A 20,339-nucleotide genomic window follows, 5' to 3' on the forward strand; every position below is an offset into this window, starting at 1 on the left:
TGTGTATACACGAAATATACTCAAATATACATAGTATATACATAATCCACTGGTCTGTTTTGAATTTACATTATATATGTTTAGCCTTATTTATTGATTACATCCTAATCCTTTTCTTTCGTTTTTATGCATGATCATCGCATACGAGTCCAAGGGACTCATCCCCCTCCGCATTCGGTGTTGGGCTAAAGCCCAACGTGATTTTCTCTCCCGTGTCAGCCCTGTCCGAAGCAAAAAAAAAAAAAAGATTCTGGGCCGAAGCCCAATAGCCAAAACAGATCGCTACAGCATTAAAATTGGCCGAGCCCATTTAAGCATTTTATTTTCGTTGCTTTGTTCTTTTTTTTTTTTTTTTTTGTATATTTGATTGCTTGACTAACATTTACCTTCTCTTTATTTTTTTAGTTTAGATGGACCCTAGTAGAATTAGTGGGGATAATTTTAGTGATAATGAGTAGTAGCGTTTGAGTTTGTTTTTCGAAATAACTTACTTAAAGGTTTAATAATTTATCCCAATAACGGATTCAATTGTTTCTCGCTTCAGAAATGCATGTTATTCCGACTTAGTAGCGGAAATGTCTTAATTCATTTTTTACGAAGTATTTATGCATATCTTTGAAAGAAATGGGCATTATTTCTATATGATAATAAAAGTATTTTGACATTTCTTTGAAAAGGAAAATAAGTTTTCAATGTTTCGAAATCTTTATTTTCGCCAAGTCCCTAATTTGACCATAGAAAAGAATCTAATTATAAAATTATTTTCTTTTAAACTCACATTAGCTATTTTTGTATCTTGTCTATACTCCTAAACCGCAAAAAATCAATTAATACCTCGCCATTTGAGTTATTTCAAATATTTATAAAAACGCTGCACAAACCCGCATTTTCTTTTACTTATATGATAATTATTATATTTTCTGCAAGTCTTATTTTAAATAGCATTATTATATTTTCATTTAAAGCCTTAGCAACATTTATAAGTCTTATTTTAAATAGCATTTAAAATCTTCTTTTATGCAAATTATTATATTTTCTGCAAGTCTTATTTTAAATAACATTATTATATTTTCAGTTAAAGCCTTAACAACATTTATAAGTCTTATTTAAATAGCATTTAAAGTCTTCTTTTATGCAAATTATTATATTTTCTACAAGTCTTATTTTAAATAGCATTATTATATTTTCCTTTAAAACCTTAGCAACATTTACAAGCCATTTTCTTAAAATTTAAATGCTATATTTGCATCTTTGGCCTTAATTAATTAACCTAAGTTTGACCGGTTATGTCACGACCCAGCCCCGTGGGCCGCGACTGGCGCCCTACTTGGGCACCCGGACAGACAAACATACCAAACCGTCATATTATAGATTATCTCAGATCTCATATTAATCATTAAAACAAATTTAAAATCAAATATTATCTTAAGCGGTCACGCTTGTAAAGATATCATATTCAAAGCCAAAAGGAGCGGCGGAATACACATCGCCGATCATATATACTGATGCAAACATATGGGCCAGTTTGGCCGCCATAACAAATAGGACCGCATTAAGACATAAATCATAACCAAAATGAGTACACATAGGACCCACGACCCACATATATGACTACAGGCCTCTACAAATCCAAAACGAAGACATATGACGGGACAGGGCCCCGCCGTACCCAAATAGTCAGATATACAGAAGTATATACATAGCAAAAGATGTATGTACCAAAAGTGGACTCCGGATCAAAAGGGAGTACTCCGAAATAGCAGAAAGTGGAGCCTACAGTGGTGGATCACTGGTATCTGTACCTGCGGGCATGAAACGCAGCCCCCGAAGAAAGGGGGTCAGTACGAAAGATGTACTGAGTATGTAAAGCATAGAGTACAGAAATATAAGCCACAACTGAAAACAAACAGGATACAAAAGGGGAATACTGAACAGTATATCAAAATCTGTACTGAAAACGTATATACCTAATGCAGATAAAATCATGCAAAAGCTCAGGAACGTGGTCACCACTCCGACGCTGGTGCCACACACAGCATAACACCAGAAGGTTCAAATCTCCGTACATCCCCGAACACACATATCATCATAACATATCACCAGCCATATCACAGCATAACTCCAAACGGAACCCGGCCCTATGGCGAGGTCTCGGGAACCGTAACACAGCATACGGCCGAATTTATCATAGCGCGCACGAACCATAGCCGGCCCGGGAACCGGTGAACGAAGTCATAATAAGGGCACGAGCGGAGTCGTGAGCAAACAATGCAATTTATATATCAAAACACCTTTTGAAACTTGATAATATCATATGCTAACTCATTAGTCAAGTAGTTCGAACAATTAGTCAATACGGGGTTCGTTTCACAAAAGTATTTCCAAAGTAGTATTTATGGTTCAAAATATAATTTAGAATATCGTGGCAGTCAAAACATTACTTTATGATAGTCAAAATTCATAACAAAAGTGCTTTGCCGACATTGTACAAAATGAGACTAATAGAGCAAACAAGGGACCCTCGATGCTAGCGGGCCCACCTCGGGTCAAGTCGAGGTGGCGGACATGAATCACGGACATTTGGGGTCTACGGAATCATACATGGAAGTTTCGAAGTGATTCGATTACATTTACAAAAGTTCCGGACATTTGATCACTTTTCAACAAAATATGAGTTTTATAATTCAATTCAATTGAATGAATAGTACTCAATTTCCAATTCGGATTTCTAGGAACAGAATTGCCCTCGGGGCTCCAATATCGACCTAGTATACCTAAGACATGCCAAAAGAAGGAATGGGTAGCCTTACATACCTTATATACGTCTTACGCTCGTCCAAAACTCAAATCCCGTTTCGCTCAGAATCTACAAATGGTCAAAGTTACCAATTAGGAATTGCGAGACTTTAAGAATTCATTTAACTTTATATTTGTCTACCGAAATTTCGGCAGCACTTCCCCTATACATATAACATCCCCGAGGCTTAGCTCGGCTCAATATCAACAACAACAACCCCACAATACCAAATGAATCAAGAATCACAACAAATAGGTTCTAGCATCAATATTCTTCCTTTCTACATAAAGCGACAACTTCCATTCAAACTCCACAATATCAAACTAATATCCACATTATCATATTCATTTACTCATTCAAGGTTATTCAAACGTATTCCAATAATATTCCATGCAATATACATGAATTCAAGTAATCCGCCACTTTCCATATTCTATCCGAAACGTCAACGACTACGACGAACCTACTAACTCGCATTGTTTCCTCCCAAATTTATTAACAACAACCATAATCCACATTTAAAGTCTTACTTTCACAATTATGTAAGAATATACAAAAATCATATAATTTTCCCATATCAACATACAACCAACTTCAATGCCAACTCACTTCGTTAAACCTTTATTTACGTCATAAATGCCACAACGACTCAACTAGCAAGCTAAATAAAATTTAACTCACCTCCCCATACCATTATGGCTCACGGCCATGCATGCTTCACACACACACACACCATGCACACACACATCACAATTCCATGGTTTTTCATGTAATTTTAACCATTTTAACACATATGATTCTTCCATAACAAAAGAGATAAAAATTTTACCCTTTTCTTCAAGAATTTCCACTTTGTAAAAAAAGTACTCTTTTGCTTCCAAATTTGTATCACATTGAAGAGGGTTTCCAACTTAATAGGAAAACTAGAAGATTATGATTTTTGGACCAAGAATTGATGAGCTAAATTTTTTTCTTTCTTTTCCTCTCTCTAGCCGAAACCCTCTTAGTCTTTGGCTCTCTCTCTCTCTTGTTTGTTGTCTTGAAATGTTCTAGTGAATCCCATACAATTTTGACCCTTTTTATTTAAAATGCCACATGGAAGAATTCCCATGGGCTTGGGCTTGGCCACTCCATAGCTCTTGGGCCTCAATTTCATTAAAAAAAAAATTGAGCCCAATTCATTGTGGATTTTATTTGTAATTCCCGAAACTAATTCCCGAAATTCCAATTTCGCCCTTGGCCTTCTTCCGTATTTCCGCATCAATATTTTTCATGAATAACACACATATATGAAATAAAATCAAATATAGCCCTCATTTCCTACAAAGCAAGATTATTCCAAATTTTTCCGAATGCGCAAACACGGGATATAACAGGTTAACTGTAGTTAACGGATTCTAAAGGATGCCTAACCCCTTCCCTTTAGGATAATCAAGAATCCTTACCTAGAATCACACTAATTAAGTAGACCATTAACGGATGTTTAGTTAGGCTTTACCTTAGTTAATAAATTAGGTGTCCTAATTCACCATTAAATTAATTAGGTGACGACTCCTTAAAATAAAACAGAATAGGAATCACCAATATGTTATACTCCGGTTTGACCAGTTTAAATAGGGTATAACAAGAGAGAGGAGGAGAAGAGGAGGCGGATTGTGTTCATTAGGGTTTAGGGAGATGAAGTAAACAATATGGGTCGGGTCGGCTGAAGATAATGGATTGGGTTGATGAAATAAAAAATGTGGGCTGGGTCGGGTTGTATTTTAAACGGATGGTGGGCTAATTACAATGGGCTGGTCCGAAAAATGTTTATAAATTGATTGGGGCGGATGGGCTAAAAAATATATTTTCTTCTTGTGCTATTTTAGGCTTCTAAATTTGCATAAAAGACCTCCTTTAATTAATTATATATTAACGTGTGCCAAAATATCATTTAATATAAAAGTATGTACTTATTAGTGCTCAGATAAAAAATAAAATTATATGACGCCGTAATAGCCGTGCGATAATATTTTAAAAGTTCAATCAGTGAATAAACGCTATTATTTAATTGCACGAAAATAAATGCGATGCGTGTGCATAAGATGGTAAAAAATGCTGAAATATAATAACAATAATAATAATAATAATAATAATAATAATAATAATAATAATAATAATAATAACAATAACAATAATAACAACAATAATAACAATAACAACAATAAGAACAATAACAATAATAATAATAATAATAATGGTAGTAGTAACGGTAATGAAAATAATAATAGCTAGTGACTACAATAGGATAATGAAATGCTGATATTAATAAAAAGCTAATAATTGTAGTAAAGTATAAATAATTATTTCTTAAGTTACCAAAAATATTAGAAGCGTAAATAAATATTTTGGAAGAAGGCGGGACAAAATTGGGTGTCAACAATGCTAAAACAATTGAAATAATTCTGTATGAAGGCCTTCACAATTATTTGGCCCTGAAACTCTAGTGCCTTCATACCTTTACTCATGAACTGGAAGTTTGCATTTAAAGGAAAAAACTATAATTTTAACTAGAACCACTAGAATGTACAATATCAATCATTTCTTGGCCTCTTTCTTGGATAATCAGGATCAGGGTTATCAAAGAAGGCCAACTCTTCTTCAGTCAAGGACTCAAACGGTCCATCAAATGGTGGCAGCCTAGTTTCTGGAGTACGAAACGGCCACCCGCCATATCTCGGTGCTTCATTTTTATGACTACCATAGGGTGAACCTTCAACCAATGGAACTTGATCAGAGGAAGGAAGATCACACGCATCACGGTGATGGTTGAGCGTTGGTGGATTGACACTAATCTCATCATTGTTTAACGCCGTATATATCTGCAAGTCATCAGAAGTATAAGCTCTGATACACAACCTCCTATTGCACTCTTTCAATTGTATAAGCTAAGCTAAAAGCCCATTACTAGTCTTATTAAGTGCGGACATCAATTGTCGCAACATCATTATGTACCTAAATTCCCAACTCTTACAAATAAGTGTGTCCTATTACTTAAACCATACCTGCATGTCGTCAGAAGTAGTACCATCTCTGCTGTTGTCCAGTCTGTATTCACGCATTGGCCACTCACTCCTCTTCCTATCCTTCCCCTCAATGTAATTTAGTGTCTTTCGATTTCCGATCAGCTTACCATCATTCTCCGAGCTCTTACATGCTGCCGCTTGGCAGGGATGTTTCAACTCTGCCAAAATGAAACTAGCTTTTTTCACCATACCAAAGCAAGGCAACAACACAAAAAAGATTGGGAAATGGAAAATTCTCTATAAGAGACAACAACACCGAGCTTCTCGATCTACCACATCCAAATGTGGGCAAACAATACCAGATAATTATACAAATAAAAACATGAAAAAGAGATGAAAAATCATTGTTAGCTCTTACCTTAGGGAGGTAAGATAAACTTTGGGATTCCAATTACAGCAAATAGAATAACAGAACCTAAAATTTATTTAGGAACTAAGACAACCATCAATATGCATTTTCTTCGTCGCTACATCATGCATTGCAAGAACAAAGATTCTCTGAATTCGGAGAAAAGGTGGTCTTTCCAAATGTTTACACTTTAAAGTGAAGCAATCTAATAACTGAAGTTGCTCAGATTTGTACCAAGACTTCATCGGGCCCTTTCACTTAAAGCAGAGCATGTTTGATACCACGAATTCACAAATTAAATTGGAGAAAAACACCTTTTCACATAATAAACATTCAGGATAAAAAGAAATTGATCTCCTCTGCGATTTACACAGAGAGACGGTGGTAGCACCTGATATGCATCAACGGAAGAGGGAGATACATCACCGACAAGAGAGAGAGAGAGAGAGACGGTAGCATGAAACTAGGGATTTAAATGAGAATTGTTGCCTTTACTTTCCTACTTGTTTTTGCATTTTCCTTTTCTCTTTTGATTTTTCGGACAGCTTTTGTTTTGGATTTTTAAATCAATAAAATGCCCTTCTAGGGCTAAATTAAATTCATAAAAAAATAGAAGTCGACTTCATGAGCCACCTTCCTGTTTAGGGATGACTTCAATGTCCATACAATTCTCGTTCACATCGGCAGTGCTCTCCTGTTTCCCCTTTTCTTCCATTTTTGCACCCTAGTCACATAAATAAGATCAATGGCAAGACGAATGGCTTCTCAATTTGTAATATTCAACAATACAAAAAAAAAAAAAAAAAACGATAGGAAAAAGTAAGTGGCAAAAAGAAGTGAACGAACCAACTTCTGAGTTGTCGTGGAGGAACCTTAGAGGTCAACTTTCATAGATATCCTGAGGAAAAAGATGGTAATTATATTTGAATACTTGAATTTGAAGGGAGAGATCCTTCAAAAATTGGAAAGATATCTAAAACAACAAATTTTTTAATTTTTTTCCCCAAACTGGTCGGCTGAGAATTGATTTCCTCAATGGCGATTATGCCGAGATAACCAGACCCCTCCTGTGGGAATACACTGGGTATGTTGTTTTTGTAGCAACCACACAGATTCAAAGAAAGAAGATTCACAGCAAATCAGACACAACGGAACAGCAATGCAGTCAAATCACTCAGATACAATGAAAGATGAGCAAAAAGAACAGGAAAGAAGGCTTACCCAGAAGCTTCACAGCAGATGAACAGCGAAAAGCACATCGGAGTCCATTTCAGCAGAATCGCACTTCAAAGAAACTCACCAGCAACAAAACAGCAATGATTCGAGCTGCTATGTTCCAAGACTTGCATAGAAAAGTGGTACAAACCGTTGATTTACATCCACAGAGATGGAGCTTGAATCACCGACAGGAGAGAGCTATGGACGGGCAGCTGAAGTTAGCGATTTAAAATGAGAAATGTTGCTTTTTTACGTTCCTTTACTTGCTTTTTACTTTTTGGTCGAACATCTTTCCTTTTTTTGTTATTTGATGTTAATATATAAAATCCCCTTTTAGGCCAAAATTTATTTATTTATTTTTTAAAAAAAAACTGAAGTTGCTCAGATTTGTACCAAGACTTATCAGGCACTTTAACCCAAAGCAGACGCATGATAGCGGAGCATGTTTGATACCATGAATCCACAAATTAAATGGGAAAATAAACACTTTTCACATGATAAACATTCAGGATAAAAAGAAATTGACCAGAAAACATTCCCCCCACCAACAAAACAGAGAGAGAGAGAGAGAGAGAGAGCACTATACAAGAAAGCTGCTGAGGATGGTACAAGAAGAAGTCGACTTCATGAACCACCATTTCCTGTTTAGGGATGACTTCAATTAGCTCATTTTTATAACGAGTAAGGTAAATTAACTCCAATTATTAGTGAAACAGTTCTAGACGAAGGACCATTTTCCCCTTCTAAAATAGGAATCGATCTCACCTATCTGATTTATCAATATCTTCCGCATCAAATCAAAAGACACATCACAACCGCTTTGACTGCGAATACGTGTCATGCTGCTTCCATGCAGTGGTGCCACCAATCTAAACAGTACTATTATAGTAGTAAATACAACGCCGCTTCGCCCATCCTCCCTATCTCAAACTCTGAAGGAATAAGGATAACCCTTTCTGTTTTTGTTTTTTCATACCATTAAGACATTCAGTTGAATAAGTTTGTCCATACAATTCTAGTTCACATCGGCAGTGCTATCCTGTTTCCCCTTTTCTTCCATTTTTGCACCCTAGTCATATAAATAAAATCAAAAGCGAAGATGAATGGCTTCTCAATTTGTGATCTTCATCATTACAAAAAAAGCGATAGGAAAAAGTAAGTGGAAAAATGAAGTAAATGAACCAACTTTTGAGTTGTCGTGGAGGCTCGACTCTTCTAAGATCTTTTTACCGTTCTCCTTTCTTGAACCTTAATGGTCAACTTCTATAGATATCCCGAGGAAAGATGGTAATTATATTAGAATTTGAAGGGAGATCCTTAAAAAATTGGAAAGAAATCTAAAACAACAAATTTTTTAATTTTTTCCCCCGAAACGGTTGACTGAGGATTGATTTCCTCAGTGGCGATTATGCCGAGATAAAGAGTCAGCAAATCACCCCAGACCCCACCTGTGGGAACACACCGGATATGTTGTTGTTGTAATGAGTTAGCAAATCAACATGACTATTCCTAAAAGGCCTACTTATAACAAAATTGATTATTGAAAAACGAAGCTTCAAATGCCATTTCACATGTCAGGAGTTTACAGCTCCTTCTCTAGTAACAACAGTTATCTTCCCTTCTTTTCCAATTTTGTACCCTTTCCAGCAAAACTTATATTTCTCAAAATGGGATGGACAGAAATTTAAGTACGTTTTGACTACTATTACCTTCCCTGGATTACAGAAGGATATACAATATTTTCAAGCTTAATTGTTTTGCTATATACTCCCTCCGTCGCAAAAAGATTGTCTTACTTTCTTTATTAGTTTGTCCCAAAAAGATTGGCACATTTCTATATTTAGAAACAATTTAACTTTATGAGATGATTTACAGTCACACAAATATCTAAGGCTTGTTTTGGACCACACATTTTATTGCGGTATAATATCTTTGTATTATTTGATATTATTTGGTAGCATATTTGTAGGGAAATAATTACCATATATTAGTTAGTTTCCTTGTTTCACTAGGATCTTAGTTTCCTTGTTTCACTAGGGTTCAAGATTGTATCCTATATATACTCTCTCTTGGTGAATGAATGACACAAGTTAAGATTGTATGGTTTCTACATGGTATCAGGCCACACGTTTTTTTTCTTCTCTTCATCGTAAATTTCCATGGCCGGTGACGACGTACCTCCTCCACCACCACCCAAAATTGAGTCTAATTCTCCCTATTTTCTCGGTCCTCAAGACCGACCCGGGGACTATATCACGCCTACTCGTTTCAAGGGCGACAATTTTGATGAATGGGCAGCCGACATACAAACGGCGTTGGAGGCACGACGTAAATTTGAGTTCTTGGACGGCACTATCACTGCACCGCAGCCTCCTTGTACAAAGTCCGATTGGACTGCAATTAACGCAATGTTAATCTCTTGGATCACAAATACCATTGATGCTGATGTCAAATCTTCCTTGTCAAAATTTAGGGAGGTCAAACCCTTTTGGGATCACCTTAAAAGGAGGTTCTCGCAGACTAATGGACCACGAGTTCAACAGCTTCGGTCTTCCCTGGCTAAATGTGAACAGACCAAAACCATGTCAGTGTCCGTATATTACGGAAAATTACATGCTCTATGGCAAGAATTGGATCATCATGAGCCCCTGATTTCTTGTACTTGTTGCTCCGGTTGTACGGCAGGTCGTTTACATGAGGTTCGTCGTGAGCAATCTAAACTTCATGATTTTCTGATGGGTTTGTATTCCGAGTATTACTCTTCGTTGCGGACTAATATATTGTCTCAAGATCCGTTACCAAGTCTTGATAGGGCTTATCAGCTTGTGATTCAAGAGGAGCGTGTTCGTACGGCCAAACAAGAATCCGAGCCACAGCCGACCGAGGCTCTTGGATTTGCGGTTCGTGCTACTGCAGGACGGGGTCGTGGTTCTGCAGATCGTCCTGTGTGCTCACTTTGCAAGAAGGTAGGGCATGTGACTGAAAAGTGTTGGTCGCTTTTGCTGTGCTCTCATTGCAAGAAGCGTGGTCATGATGTTAGTAAGTGTTATGACATCGTGGGTTATCCCGAAGGGTGGACTGAAAAGAATGGAAGGCTGTCTTCCGCTAGTCAAGGTCGTGGCTTGCTGCGTGCAACTGCCACGCCTTCACCCCTGGCAAATTGTGTAACAACCGCATCAAATAACGCTGCCGTGGGTCAGCACTTTACTTCCGATCAATGGAAGGCTATTACGGGATTTTTTGGTAATGCTACAATTTCAGAAAATCGCTTGAATGGTAAGTTTGCTGTTTTTTCTTGGATTATTGACACTGGTGCTACTCATCATGTTACCGGTGAGAAATCTTGGTTGTTTGATGTCCATACTGTTGATTGTCCTGTTGGTTTGCCTAATGGTGAAAAGGTGTTTGCTTCTTTGGAAGGTTCTGTTCGACTGTCAGATAAAATCACCTTACATCATGTCCTTTATGTATCTTATTTACGTTGCAACTTACTCTCCGTCCCCCAACTTACTCCCAACTTACTGATAATTTACTTACTATTGTCTCTTTTAATTCTTATATGTGTGCTATTCAGGACCCACTGAAGGAGCTGATTGGAACGGGAGTTAGGAGGGACGGACTATACTATTTTAGCAAACCGGACGGACTATACTATTTTAGCAAACCGGACGTGGTGCAACATGTGTCTACTGTCGTGGCAACGTCCGCATTGGAATTATGGCATCGACGATTGGGGCATCCTTCCGAGAGAGTAGTTAAGTTGCTTCCTCATGTCAGTAGTGATAAGAGTAGTTTAGCAAAGGATTGTGAAGTGTGTTTACGTGCTGAGCATCCTAGAGAAAAATTTCCTTTAAGTGATAATAATGCATCTAGAATATTTGAGAAAATACATTGTGATTTGTGGGGCCCATATCACCATGTTTCGTCATGTGGAGCTCATTATTTTTTAACAATTGTTGATGATTTTTCCCGAGCTGTTTGGATTTACTTGTTGGTTGATAAAACAGAAGTGTTTCCGATGTTTATGGCTTTTGTTGCTATGGTTGATCGACAATTTAATCAAACAATTAAAGTTGTACAAAGTGATAATGGTACCGAATTTAATTGTTTGATCGATTATTTTACCGCCACTGGTATTTTGTTTCAAACCTCTTGTGTGGGTACTCCGCAACAGAATGGGAGAGTAGAGAGGAAGCATAAACATGTGTTGAATGTTGCGAGGGCTCTAAGATTTCAGGCCAATTTGCCTATTTTTTTCTGGGGTGAATGTGTTCTTGTTGCATCTCATCTCATAAATCGTACCCCCACAGCCAAATTGGAAAATAAAACACCTTTTGAAATTTTATTCAATAAACCTCCTTCTTTTGATGTTATTCGTACTTTTGGGTGTTTGTGCTTTGCTCATAATCAAAAAACTCAGGGTGACAAATTTGCTAGTCGGAGCAGAAAGTGTTTGTTTGTGGGATATCCATTTGGTAAGAAGGGGTGGCGGTTGTTTGATCTTGATACGAAGGAATTTTTTGTCTCTCGTGATGTAAAGTTTGTGGAGGATGTATTTCCTTTTGCTTGTCCGGAAGATGTTAATATTTCGTCTAGTTTTTTTGATGAGGGTGCTGAAATTGATCGTGATTTTATGGTGTACGGGGATGAATTAGGGGGCGAAGATGATAGTTCGGAGGCTGTCGAGCAGCAGCCGCAAACCACAGCCCAACCAGCGCCTGCTGGCAGCCAGGCCGAGCTGCAGCCAACGGCCACTGTCCAGCCCGCTGGGAACCTAGCGCCCGCTGGCAGCGAGGCTGAGCGGCTGCCAACAGCCACTGCACAGCCCGCTGGGAACCCAGCGCCCGCTGGCAGCGAGGGGGGGGGGCAGCAACACCATACCCCAGTCACGAATGTGGAAGGTGGCTTGGGGCGTGGTTTTCGGGAGAAATTTCCCTCTGTTGTGCTTCGTGATTATGTGACACTCAGTTTTTGCTAATAGTCCGTCTCCTACAACTCCCGTTAACAATCAATCCTCAGGTACTCCCTATCCTTTGGCACACTATATTAATTGTGACAATTTTTCTGTAAATTATCGTAAGTTTCTTGCAGCTATTATTTCGGGTAAGGATCCTAAGACCTTCAAAGAAGCCATGAAACACGAAGGTTGGAGACATTCAATGAAAGAAGAGATACGTGCATTGGAAGACAATGGTACATGGACTTTGGAACATCTTCCTTCGAGTAAGAAAGCACTTGGTAATCAATGGGTGTACAAGACCAAGTTTTTGTCAAATGGAGATGTGGAACGGCTCAAATCGCGCTTGGTTGTGTTGGGAAATCATCAACAAGCGGGGATTGACTACAATGAAACTTTTTCTCCGATTGCCAAAATGACTACTGTTTGAGCCTTCCTAGCCATTGCAGCATCCAAAAATTCGGAACTTCACCAAAATGAATGTTCATAATGCCTTTTTACATGGTGACCTTGATGAGGAGGTGTATATGAAGCTCCCTCCCGGGTTTGAAAGTCCAGATCCTACGTTGGTGTGTCGTTTGCGCAAATCGCTGTATGGGTTGAAACAGGCCCCTAGATGTTGGTTTGCAAAATTGGTGACTGCTTTGAAAGGGTACGGTTTCCTTTAATCTTATTCTGATTATTCTCTTTTTACATTTACTAGAGGGAATATTCAGATTAATATCTTGGTTTATGTTGATGATCTTATTATTTCTGGGAATGATTCCGCTGCACTTGCAACTTTCAAAGCCTATTTGAGTGATTGTTTCAAAATGAAAGACCTTGGGTCTCTCAAATATTTTTTGGGTATTGAAGTAGCTCGTAGTTCATCAGGGTTGTTTTTGTGTCAACGCAAGTATACTCTTGATATTATCTCTGAAGCAGGATTGTTAGGTGCAAAGCCAAGTGGGTTCCCTATTGAGCAAAATCATAATCTTGGCCTTACCAATGGAGATTTGTTGTCGGATCCGGAGGTCTACCGTAGATTAGTCGGGGGTTTGATTTATTTGGGGGTCACTCGACCGGACTTGGCATATTCTGTTCATATTTTGTCTCAATTCATGCAAAAACCTCGGATTGAACATTGGGAGGCGGCCTTACGAGTGGTCCGTTATTTGAAAGGCACACCAGGACAGGGTATTTTGTTACGTGCCGACAGTGAGTTGACTTTGCAGGGATGGTGTGATTCTGATTGGGCGGCTTGTCCGCTTACTCGTCGTTCGTTGACAGGTTGGCTAGTATTTCTAGGTCAATCTCCCATCTCTTGGAAGACAAAGAAGCAGCACACAGTTTCTAGATCTTCTGCAGAGGCTGAATATAGGTCCATGGCTGCGGTCACTTGTGAGTTGAAGTGGCTGAGAGGTCTGTTGTTGAGTTTAGGTATACAACATCCCAAGGCGATCAAATTGTTTTGTGATAGTCAGTCCGCTTTGCACATTGCAAAAAGTCCGGTTTTCCATGAACGAACAAAGCACATTGAGGTAGATTGTCACTTTGTTCGTGATGCAATTAATGAAGGTTTGATTTCTCCGTCACACGTTTCAACATCTTCACAATTGGCAGACATTTTTACCAAAGCTCTCGGCAAAACTCAATTTGACTTCTTGCTGTCCAAGTTGGGCATTTTTGATTCCCATGCTCCAACTTGAGGGGGGTATTGCGGTATAATATCTTTGTATTATTTGATATTATTCCGTAGCATATTTGTAGGGAAATAATTACCATATATTAGTTAGTTTCCTTGTTTCACTAGGATCTTAGTTTTCTTGTTTCACTAGGGTTCAAGATTGTATCCTATATATATTCGCTCTTGGTGAATGAATGACACAAGTTAAGATTGTATGGTTTCTACACATTTCAAAAGTCTTCCTTTATTTCTTAAACTCCGTGCCAAGTCAAAGTAAGACAATCTTTTTAGGATGAAGGGAGTAATATTTTATGTAATACATAGAGAATCTATTTTTTCTTTTTTAAAGGTGGTGTCCGAGCCAGCTTGTGCGCACCTCGACTAATCCGCCAAGAGAGTATCTAGACTTTGTGGTATGAATTCATTGAAATGAGGCACAAGAATTTATTGTCCAAAACAAAGAAAAGACAGAAGTCAATTCCATTCATTACTCCAATACCTACTCATTATTCAGACGGAGACTAATTAGAGTTGTTGAAGTGTGTGACCATCTAATCTAAGAGCATAAGCTGTTAGAGAGAGCACACTTATATTTACTTAATTACATTCTCAACATGGTCCCTCACGTGCGGGCTTGATTCTTTTTCATGGGCCAAGCACGTGGATTTTTGTTTTTTTTTTTGATAATGGGTGGCGGCTGAGGTTCGATCGCAGGACCTTTATCTACTCTGATACCATGTTGAAGTGTGTGACCATCTCATCTAAAAGCTTAAGTTGTTGGAGAGAGCACACTTTTATTACTTAATTATATTCTCAACAAGAGTCGAAGAGCCGCTAGCACTCGATCCACTGAAATATGATTTGCTAGTAAAGCAACATTTTAACAGAGAATCAAAGTTCAAAATTCACCCTTGCCGACATACACTCAGTAAGGCAATAACTTTTCCTTCGAAGCAGAACTTCATAAAAAGAGACTGTAAACTCAATGGACTTTTCCTCATTCATCAATTCTAATTTTCTAAACACATAAATCCAAGCTCTAATTGAAATGAGGACTGATTATTGATGACATTAGCAACTGATTTTTTACTGCACTTAAAGGTGTATTACCCAACAAGAGGAAATATCTGCTACGCTTCATTGATTCCAAAGCTTCAAAGGAAAGCTGAAGTGAAGTTGACCAGAATATCAAATGCCTCCAAGGCTCCTGATACCACAACAGATAGTAACAATTATATGTTTTCAACCTACTTGAGACAATGCGAGATACAATGCTAGGAAGGATACTTATATGTTTTCTAAGCTGTTTGATCTAGAAGATCTCTGTATAATATTTGAGTTGATATTGATCAAAACGAGTTTATGAAGTCGAAGTTGGCAAAAGCTTCTTGAAGTTGAAATTGTACAGACATGAACTTGACTTGGAAAAAAGATTGTGAAAGTTGAAGACTTGTGCGAACCTATATTTCACTTGAAATGCACCTTCAAACCAGTATCCAATATCTCAGTTGAAATTCACAATGCAGAATTTAAGTATTTGCAAATACTCGTGGCCAAACTAGTATCTGTGAATACTAACATCAATATTTGCATATACTGGGAAACTGGGAAAGTATTCACGCCCAAATGGGCCATTAATAAGTCTTGACACCAGTTAAGCTCTATACAGTCGACCATTATAGCAAATTGTTATTATTACTTAGATGATGAAGCAACATAGCACTTAAAAGAGAAGCAGATAAATGATTTAAAAGCAGCTGCAATATTGAAGATATACTTTGCTAGTACCATGAGAAAGATCCATGATCCTCCATTGAATCTATTTACAAATTAGATCAAGGGGGTAGAAAAAATCACTAACATCTTATCTGGTTGGTATTACTTAAAAGCTGTGATGGATAAATATTTCTACGTTTATGTGATGAACCTTTTTATGAAAGCAGAGTGTGCTTTGCTCTAAGTCTTTAACTAATAGCTGTACCAATTAAGTAATAGTCTTTTGTTTGTCCACAGATATGATCAAATTTAATAAATTTCACCAAAAAAAAAAAAAAAGAACTAGTGACTTAATATTCATCTTCTTAGGGGTCGTTTGGTTTGGACACAAGTTATGACGGGATTAATTATGTTGGGATAAGTTATATTGAGATTATTTATGTTGGGATTAGTTATCCTGATATTGTTTCTTATTGATTGTTTGGTATATTGAATTAAAAGTAACATGCATTGCATAACTTTTAAGAAAAAGTTATTTGTTTACAAAAATACCCTCCATCTTATGTAGTAGAAAAAAGGTTTTGAGAACCTCAAGGCTATTTTAGTCAATTTCACTGTTTTATCCTGGGATAAGTTATCCTAGGATTACTATTCCACCCTCTGATGGATATAAGTTATCCCAGCACTATTTTTAATCTTGGGATAACTTATCCCACGATTAGTAACCAAACAAAAGATAAGGTGGTACTAAATTTTTATCTCATCACTATTTTTGCTTATCCATCATACCAAACCATCCCTTAGTGTCACAGTTGTAATCTGGTAAGGCATATTGTAAAATTAGAATATCCAAATCCAACATAAAACCAAGTAAACAACCCTTCTTAAACAAAATCATTTTTCTCCCAAAGAGATAAGGGTAAAAAATACACCCCAACTATCACTTTTTTTTTTAGTTTCATACCTAAACTTAGGGCTGTTCACGGTTTTGGTTAAAACCAAAACCAAACCGAATAAAAAAACCGATATTTGGTTTGGTTTGGTTTGGTTTTAAATTTTAAAAACTGATAATATTTGGTTTGGTTATAGTTCTATTAAAAAATAACCGAATAAATAACCGAACCAAACCGATAAATTATATACATAAATTTTATCATTATTTATATGTATAATATTAGTTTTTCATAAATAATTATAAATATTTTATACATTTTAATCATTAATTTGATTTTTGGTCTACTTATTTCGCATGATTGTTTAAGGCCCATGTTTTTAAGAATATGTCCAAGCCCATGTCTTTAAGTCTTTTAACTCTTTTAAGTGTTAAGTGTAAACCTACTAACAGAAGCTCACGTTAGAGTCTAATGTATTTAACTTAAATTTTTAGTCTTTCTTTGTCAGCCATTTGATTTTAGGTTGTTTCTTCTTCTTTTTCGAATTTATACCTTTCTTTTTTCTTGTCTGAATGGGTCCTAAACTTCTAATATTTTTCATATGAAAAGGACAGAGGATGTAGATTTAGAGGTTCCTATAGAAGATACTTCAGTAACATCATCATTTGCTGCAACTCAAGCACATGGTAATAACCTAATACTTCTTCCGTGGGTAATCCTCCTAAAAAGCAGAAAAGAACAACTTTTTGTAGTCGAGACCCTACCCTTGGGGATAATGATAGAAAAACATCTGAAGTTTGAGATCATTACACAAAGTTTTTTTAACAAAATGGGAGAATTGAGGGCAAAATGCAAGTATTGCCCCAAAGTTTGGGATCGTTACACAATTTTTTTTTATTTCATATATTTTCATTTTAATTTTAGGTAGTCTTTATGTTTAATTAATATGTATGTTTGTAACAACTAAAAGCTCCTATGCTCTACTTTATTTCCAGGTATGTGTATTAAGATGACAAAAATGGTGCAGCCAATACTAAGTTAGTTTTTAGCTCTATATGTAATAATTTAGCAACTTTGGGTAACTTGAGTACTACACTATCACTAATGTGAAAATGTTTCTATGATGTATGTTCGACCTTAAACAATAAATAAAAGTTATCGTTTGAACAAAAAAAAAGACATTTCTTTTTCAGCTTTTTAATGTTTTACTGATAAGTCTCATGGTTGCTAGTCATAAACCGAAAAATCGAACCAAACCGACAATAACCAAACCGGTGGTTATTATTTTATTTGGATTGGTTATGGTTTTAGACATTTAAAAACCAACTAAATTGGTTTGGTTATGATTTTAATCAATAACCGACCTAAACCGAACCATGAACACCCCTACCTAAACTATTAGAAGGTTGAGAAAACTACCTAAACTATCATTATCTAATTTGCAAAACACAACCTCAAATTATTCTTGAATGACATGTGATATATACTCTCCATTTTATATAAAAATGTTGCCATGTGTTGTCCACGTGGATAAATAATGTCACAATGACACCTATATGGAAATTAAAAAAAAAAAAACTATTTATGTTAAAAAACAAACTGAAAAATAATAATTTTTGTAAAAAAGTATCAAAAAATTTAGAAAAAAAAAAAAATAGTTTAAAAAATGGAAAAGTTATTTTTTTTAAAAAAAATCAACTTTTCTATTTTTTAAATCATTTTTTTGTCTGATATTCGAATTTTTTTTATATTTTTTTACAATTTTTTTTTACAATTTTTTTTTAAATAATGCAGTTTTTTAAAAAAAATTATATGTTTTTTTTTATAAAAAAATATTATTTTTTAATTTCCATGTAGGTGCCACCGTAGCATTACTTATGCCATTGGACAATTTGTTTGAGAAAATTTCAGCTTCACTTTTCTTTTGGAGAGTGAATTCACACATTTAGTTTAGGTCTGTTTTGCAAACTAGATAGTGATAGTTTAAGTATGAAACTAAAAAAAAAAGTGATAGTTTAGATATGAAACTCAACCTTATGATAATTTAGGTATAAAACTAAAAAAAGTGATAGTTAGGATGTGTTTTTGAGTCTTATCTCTTCTCCCAAACTACACTAATTGTACTCTATAATTGAAGAAATAAAAAGCCACTCATGATAATATATGCAGAAGCCATGGAATAGTACTACCAGTTTAAAAAAAAAAAATCTATGCAGAAGCCATAAAAGAGAGTATGCATTAATATCATTTTCAACTCAAAAGAAAATTCAAACAAACAACTGTTAACACAAGAGAGAAGTAAAAGATGAGTAAAGATTGTAACTTATACCGGAGAAAAGCAGCCAAGAGTTGTTTGAGTTGAAATTTGCAATTCCTCTGCATTTTCTCTTGTAGTAATCAACAATTTGCTATTTGGTACTGAAATAAAGAGCCCATCATTTTCGAATTGGGTTGTCATTTATTTGATTAATTTTGATAGAGAAAGTTAATTGATGAAAACTGGGATGATTCAGTGTTATAGAGTTTGGTCCTTTCAAACAGTTTAGTTACAAGTTAAAAAATCTATTCTATTTATATAGAATAGTATAATGACAAGTGTCGCCATCATAAAAATTAAATTAAAATAAACAAATAATAAGATAAACCCACCTTTGCAGATTTTTATCTTCAAACACTGGTTTTTGTTTACATGTACTCAGCTTTTTAATAATAGTTATTTTTTGATTTTATATATTACTTTTTAAATATTCCAATTTGTTAATTTGATATTAATACGTAATGAAGATAAAAGTTATATTCCCCATCTTAGTTTATCAAAATAAAAATATAACTAAGATGATGATGATAATAATAATTAGAGTAACAATGAATTTGAATTGAAAATATGTTGTTCGATGTTGAATGCTCCGAAATTCCTGCAATTTCTGTCTTCTGTATAGTTATCAAAAACTTCTAATTTTTGTAATTTCAATAGAGCACGTTTAAGTTTTTTATTTTTTTATTTTTTTTCAAGAATAGAATTTGTTTCCAGAAATATATAGCAAGTTGCTATTAGCAACAAAGAACACATCTTTTTTTCCTCCTACTTTGTAGCAACTAAAACACACTTTTTTTTCTCCTAATTAGTTTATTTTTAAAATTATAAATTTGTCTTTATCCAAACCGATATCCTAACCAATTTAGGTTTTTAACTTTGAATTAATTACAACTTTCTTTTATATAAATTGATAACGTTGAATTTCAATTAAAACTTCTAGAAAAAAGGGTACTTAACCATGCATAAAGTGTTCTGAAAACTTTTGAATTTTAATTAAAACTTCTGGAAAAAAAACCGTAACCCATTTCGAGCATATGTCCACGATTTTTAGTTGAAATCATATTTGTTTAACTGTTTACACCACGAATATTTTTCTTATGAATATCAAGACCGAAATATATGTTTCAATTACTAATAATGCCAAAACCTAGAGAGACTGGAAACCATATGCATTATGTATCAAACAAGAATGAAAAAGGGTCTTATTTGTTAATCTAACTGATAAAAAATGGGTTTATTCATTAATCTAATTGATGTCAGATGTTTTGTTTTAATTAATCCAACTAACAATTAGAAAACAACAGGAGAAGGAAAATCCCTAAGTTTCATTTGGAAAGGATGAGACTGGAGAGCCCTAAAGC

General features: G+C 35.6%; 1 protein-coding gene and 1 long non-coding RNA gene across 11 annotated transcripts; both read right to left on the bottom strand.

Moving 5' to 3' along the window:
* Positions 1-1,441: 1,441 nt before the first annotated feature.
* Positions 1,442-3,824, bottom strand: LOC132615634 (uncharacterized). The gene is made up of 3 exons (XR_009572776.1): positions 3,627-3,824; positions 2,815-2,866; positions 1,442-1,802 (listed from the first exon to the last, which is right to left on the bottom strand). It is a non-coding gene; the product is annotated as an uncharacterized LOC132615634 (long non-coding RNA).
* A 1,379-nt stretch (positions 3,825-5,203) lies between these two features.
* LOC132614841 (uncharacterized) lies at positions 5,204-19,190 on the bottom strand. 10 transcript variants are annotated; one of them, XM_060329392.1, is made up of 9 exons: positions 18,991-19,190; positions 15,163-15,259; positions 8,195-8,498; positions 8,016-8,070; positions 7,433-7,627; positions 7,058-7,109; positions 6,845-6,935; positions 5,842-6,020; positions 5,204-5,658 (listed from the first exon to the last, which is right to left on the bottom strand). In XM_060329392.1, exons 7-9 carry the CDS (start codon positions 6,924-6,926, stop codon positions 5,371-5,373), a joined length of 549 nt encoding a protein of 182 aa, XP_060185375.1. In that variant the 5' UTR covers positions 6,927-6,935; positions 7,058-7,109; positions 7,433-7,627; positions 8,016-8,070; positions 8,195-8,498; positions 15,163-15,259; positions 18,991-19,190; the 3' UTR covers positions 5,204-5,370. The 10 variants fall into 10 exon arrangements, with proteins under 10 accessions (XP_060185375.1, XP_060185374.1, XP_060185372.1 ...); XM_060329391.1 differs by having other exon boundaries at positions 7,433-7,641; XM_060329389.1 differs by having other exon boundaries at positions 7,433-8,070.
* Between the last annotated feature and the right edge of the window lie 1,149 nt (positions 19,191-20,339).

The sequence above is a fragment of the Lycium barbarum genome, chromosome 10 (genome assembly GCF_019175385.1).
Source record: "Lycium barbarum isolate Lr01 chromosome 10, ASM1917538v2, whole genome shotgun sequence".
Lineage (NCBI taxonomy): Eukaryota > Viridiplantae > Streptophyta > Magnoliopsida > Solanales > Solanaceae > Lycium > Lycium barbarum.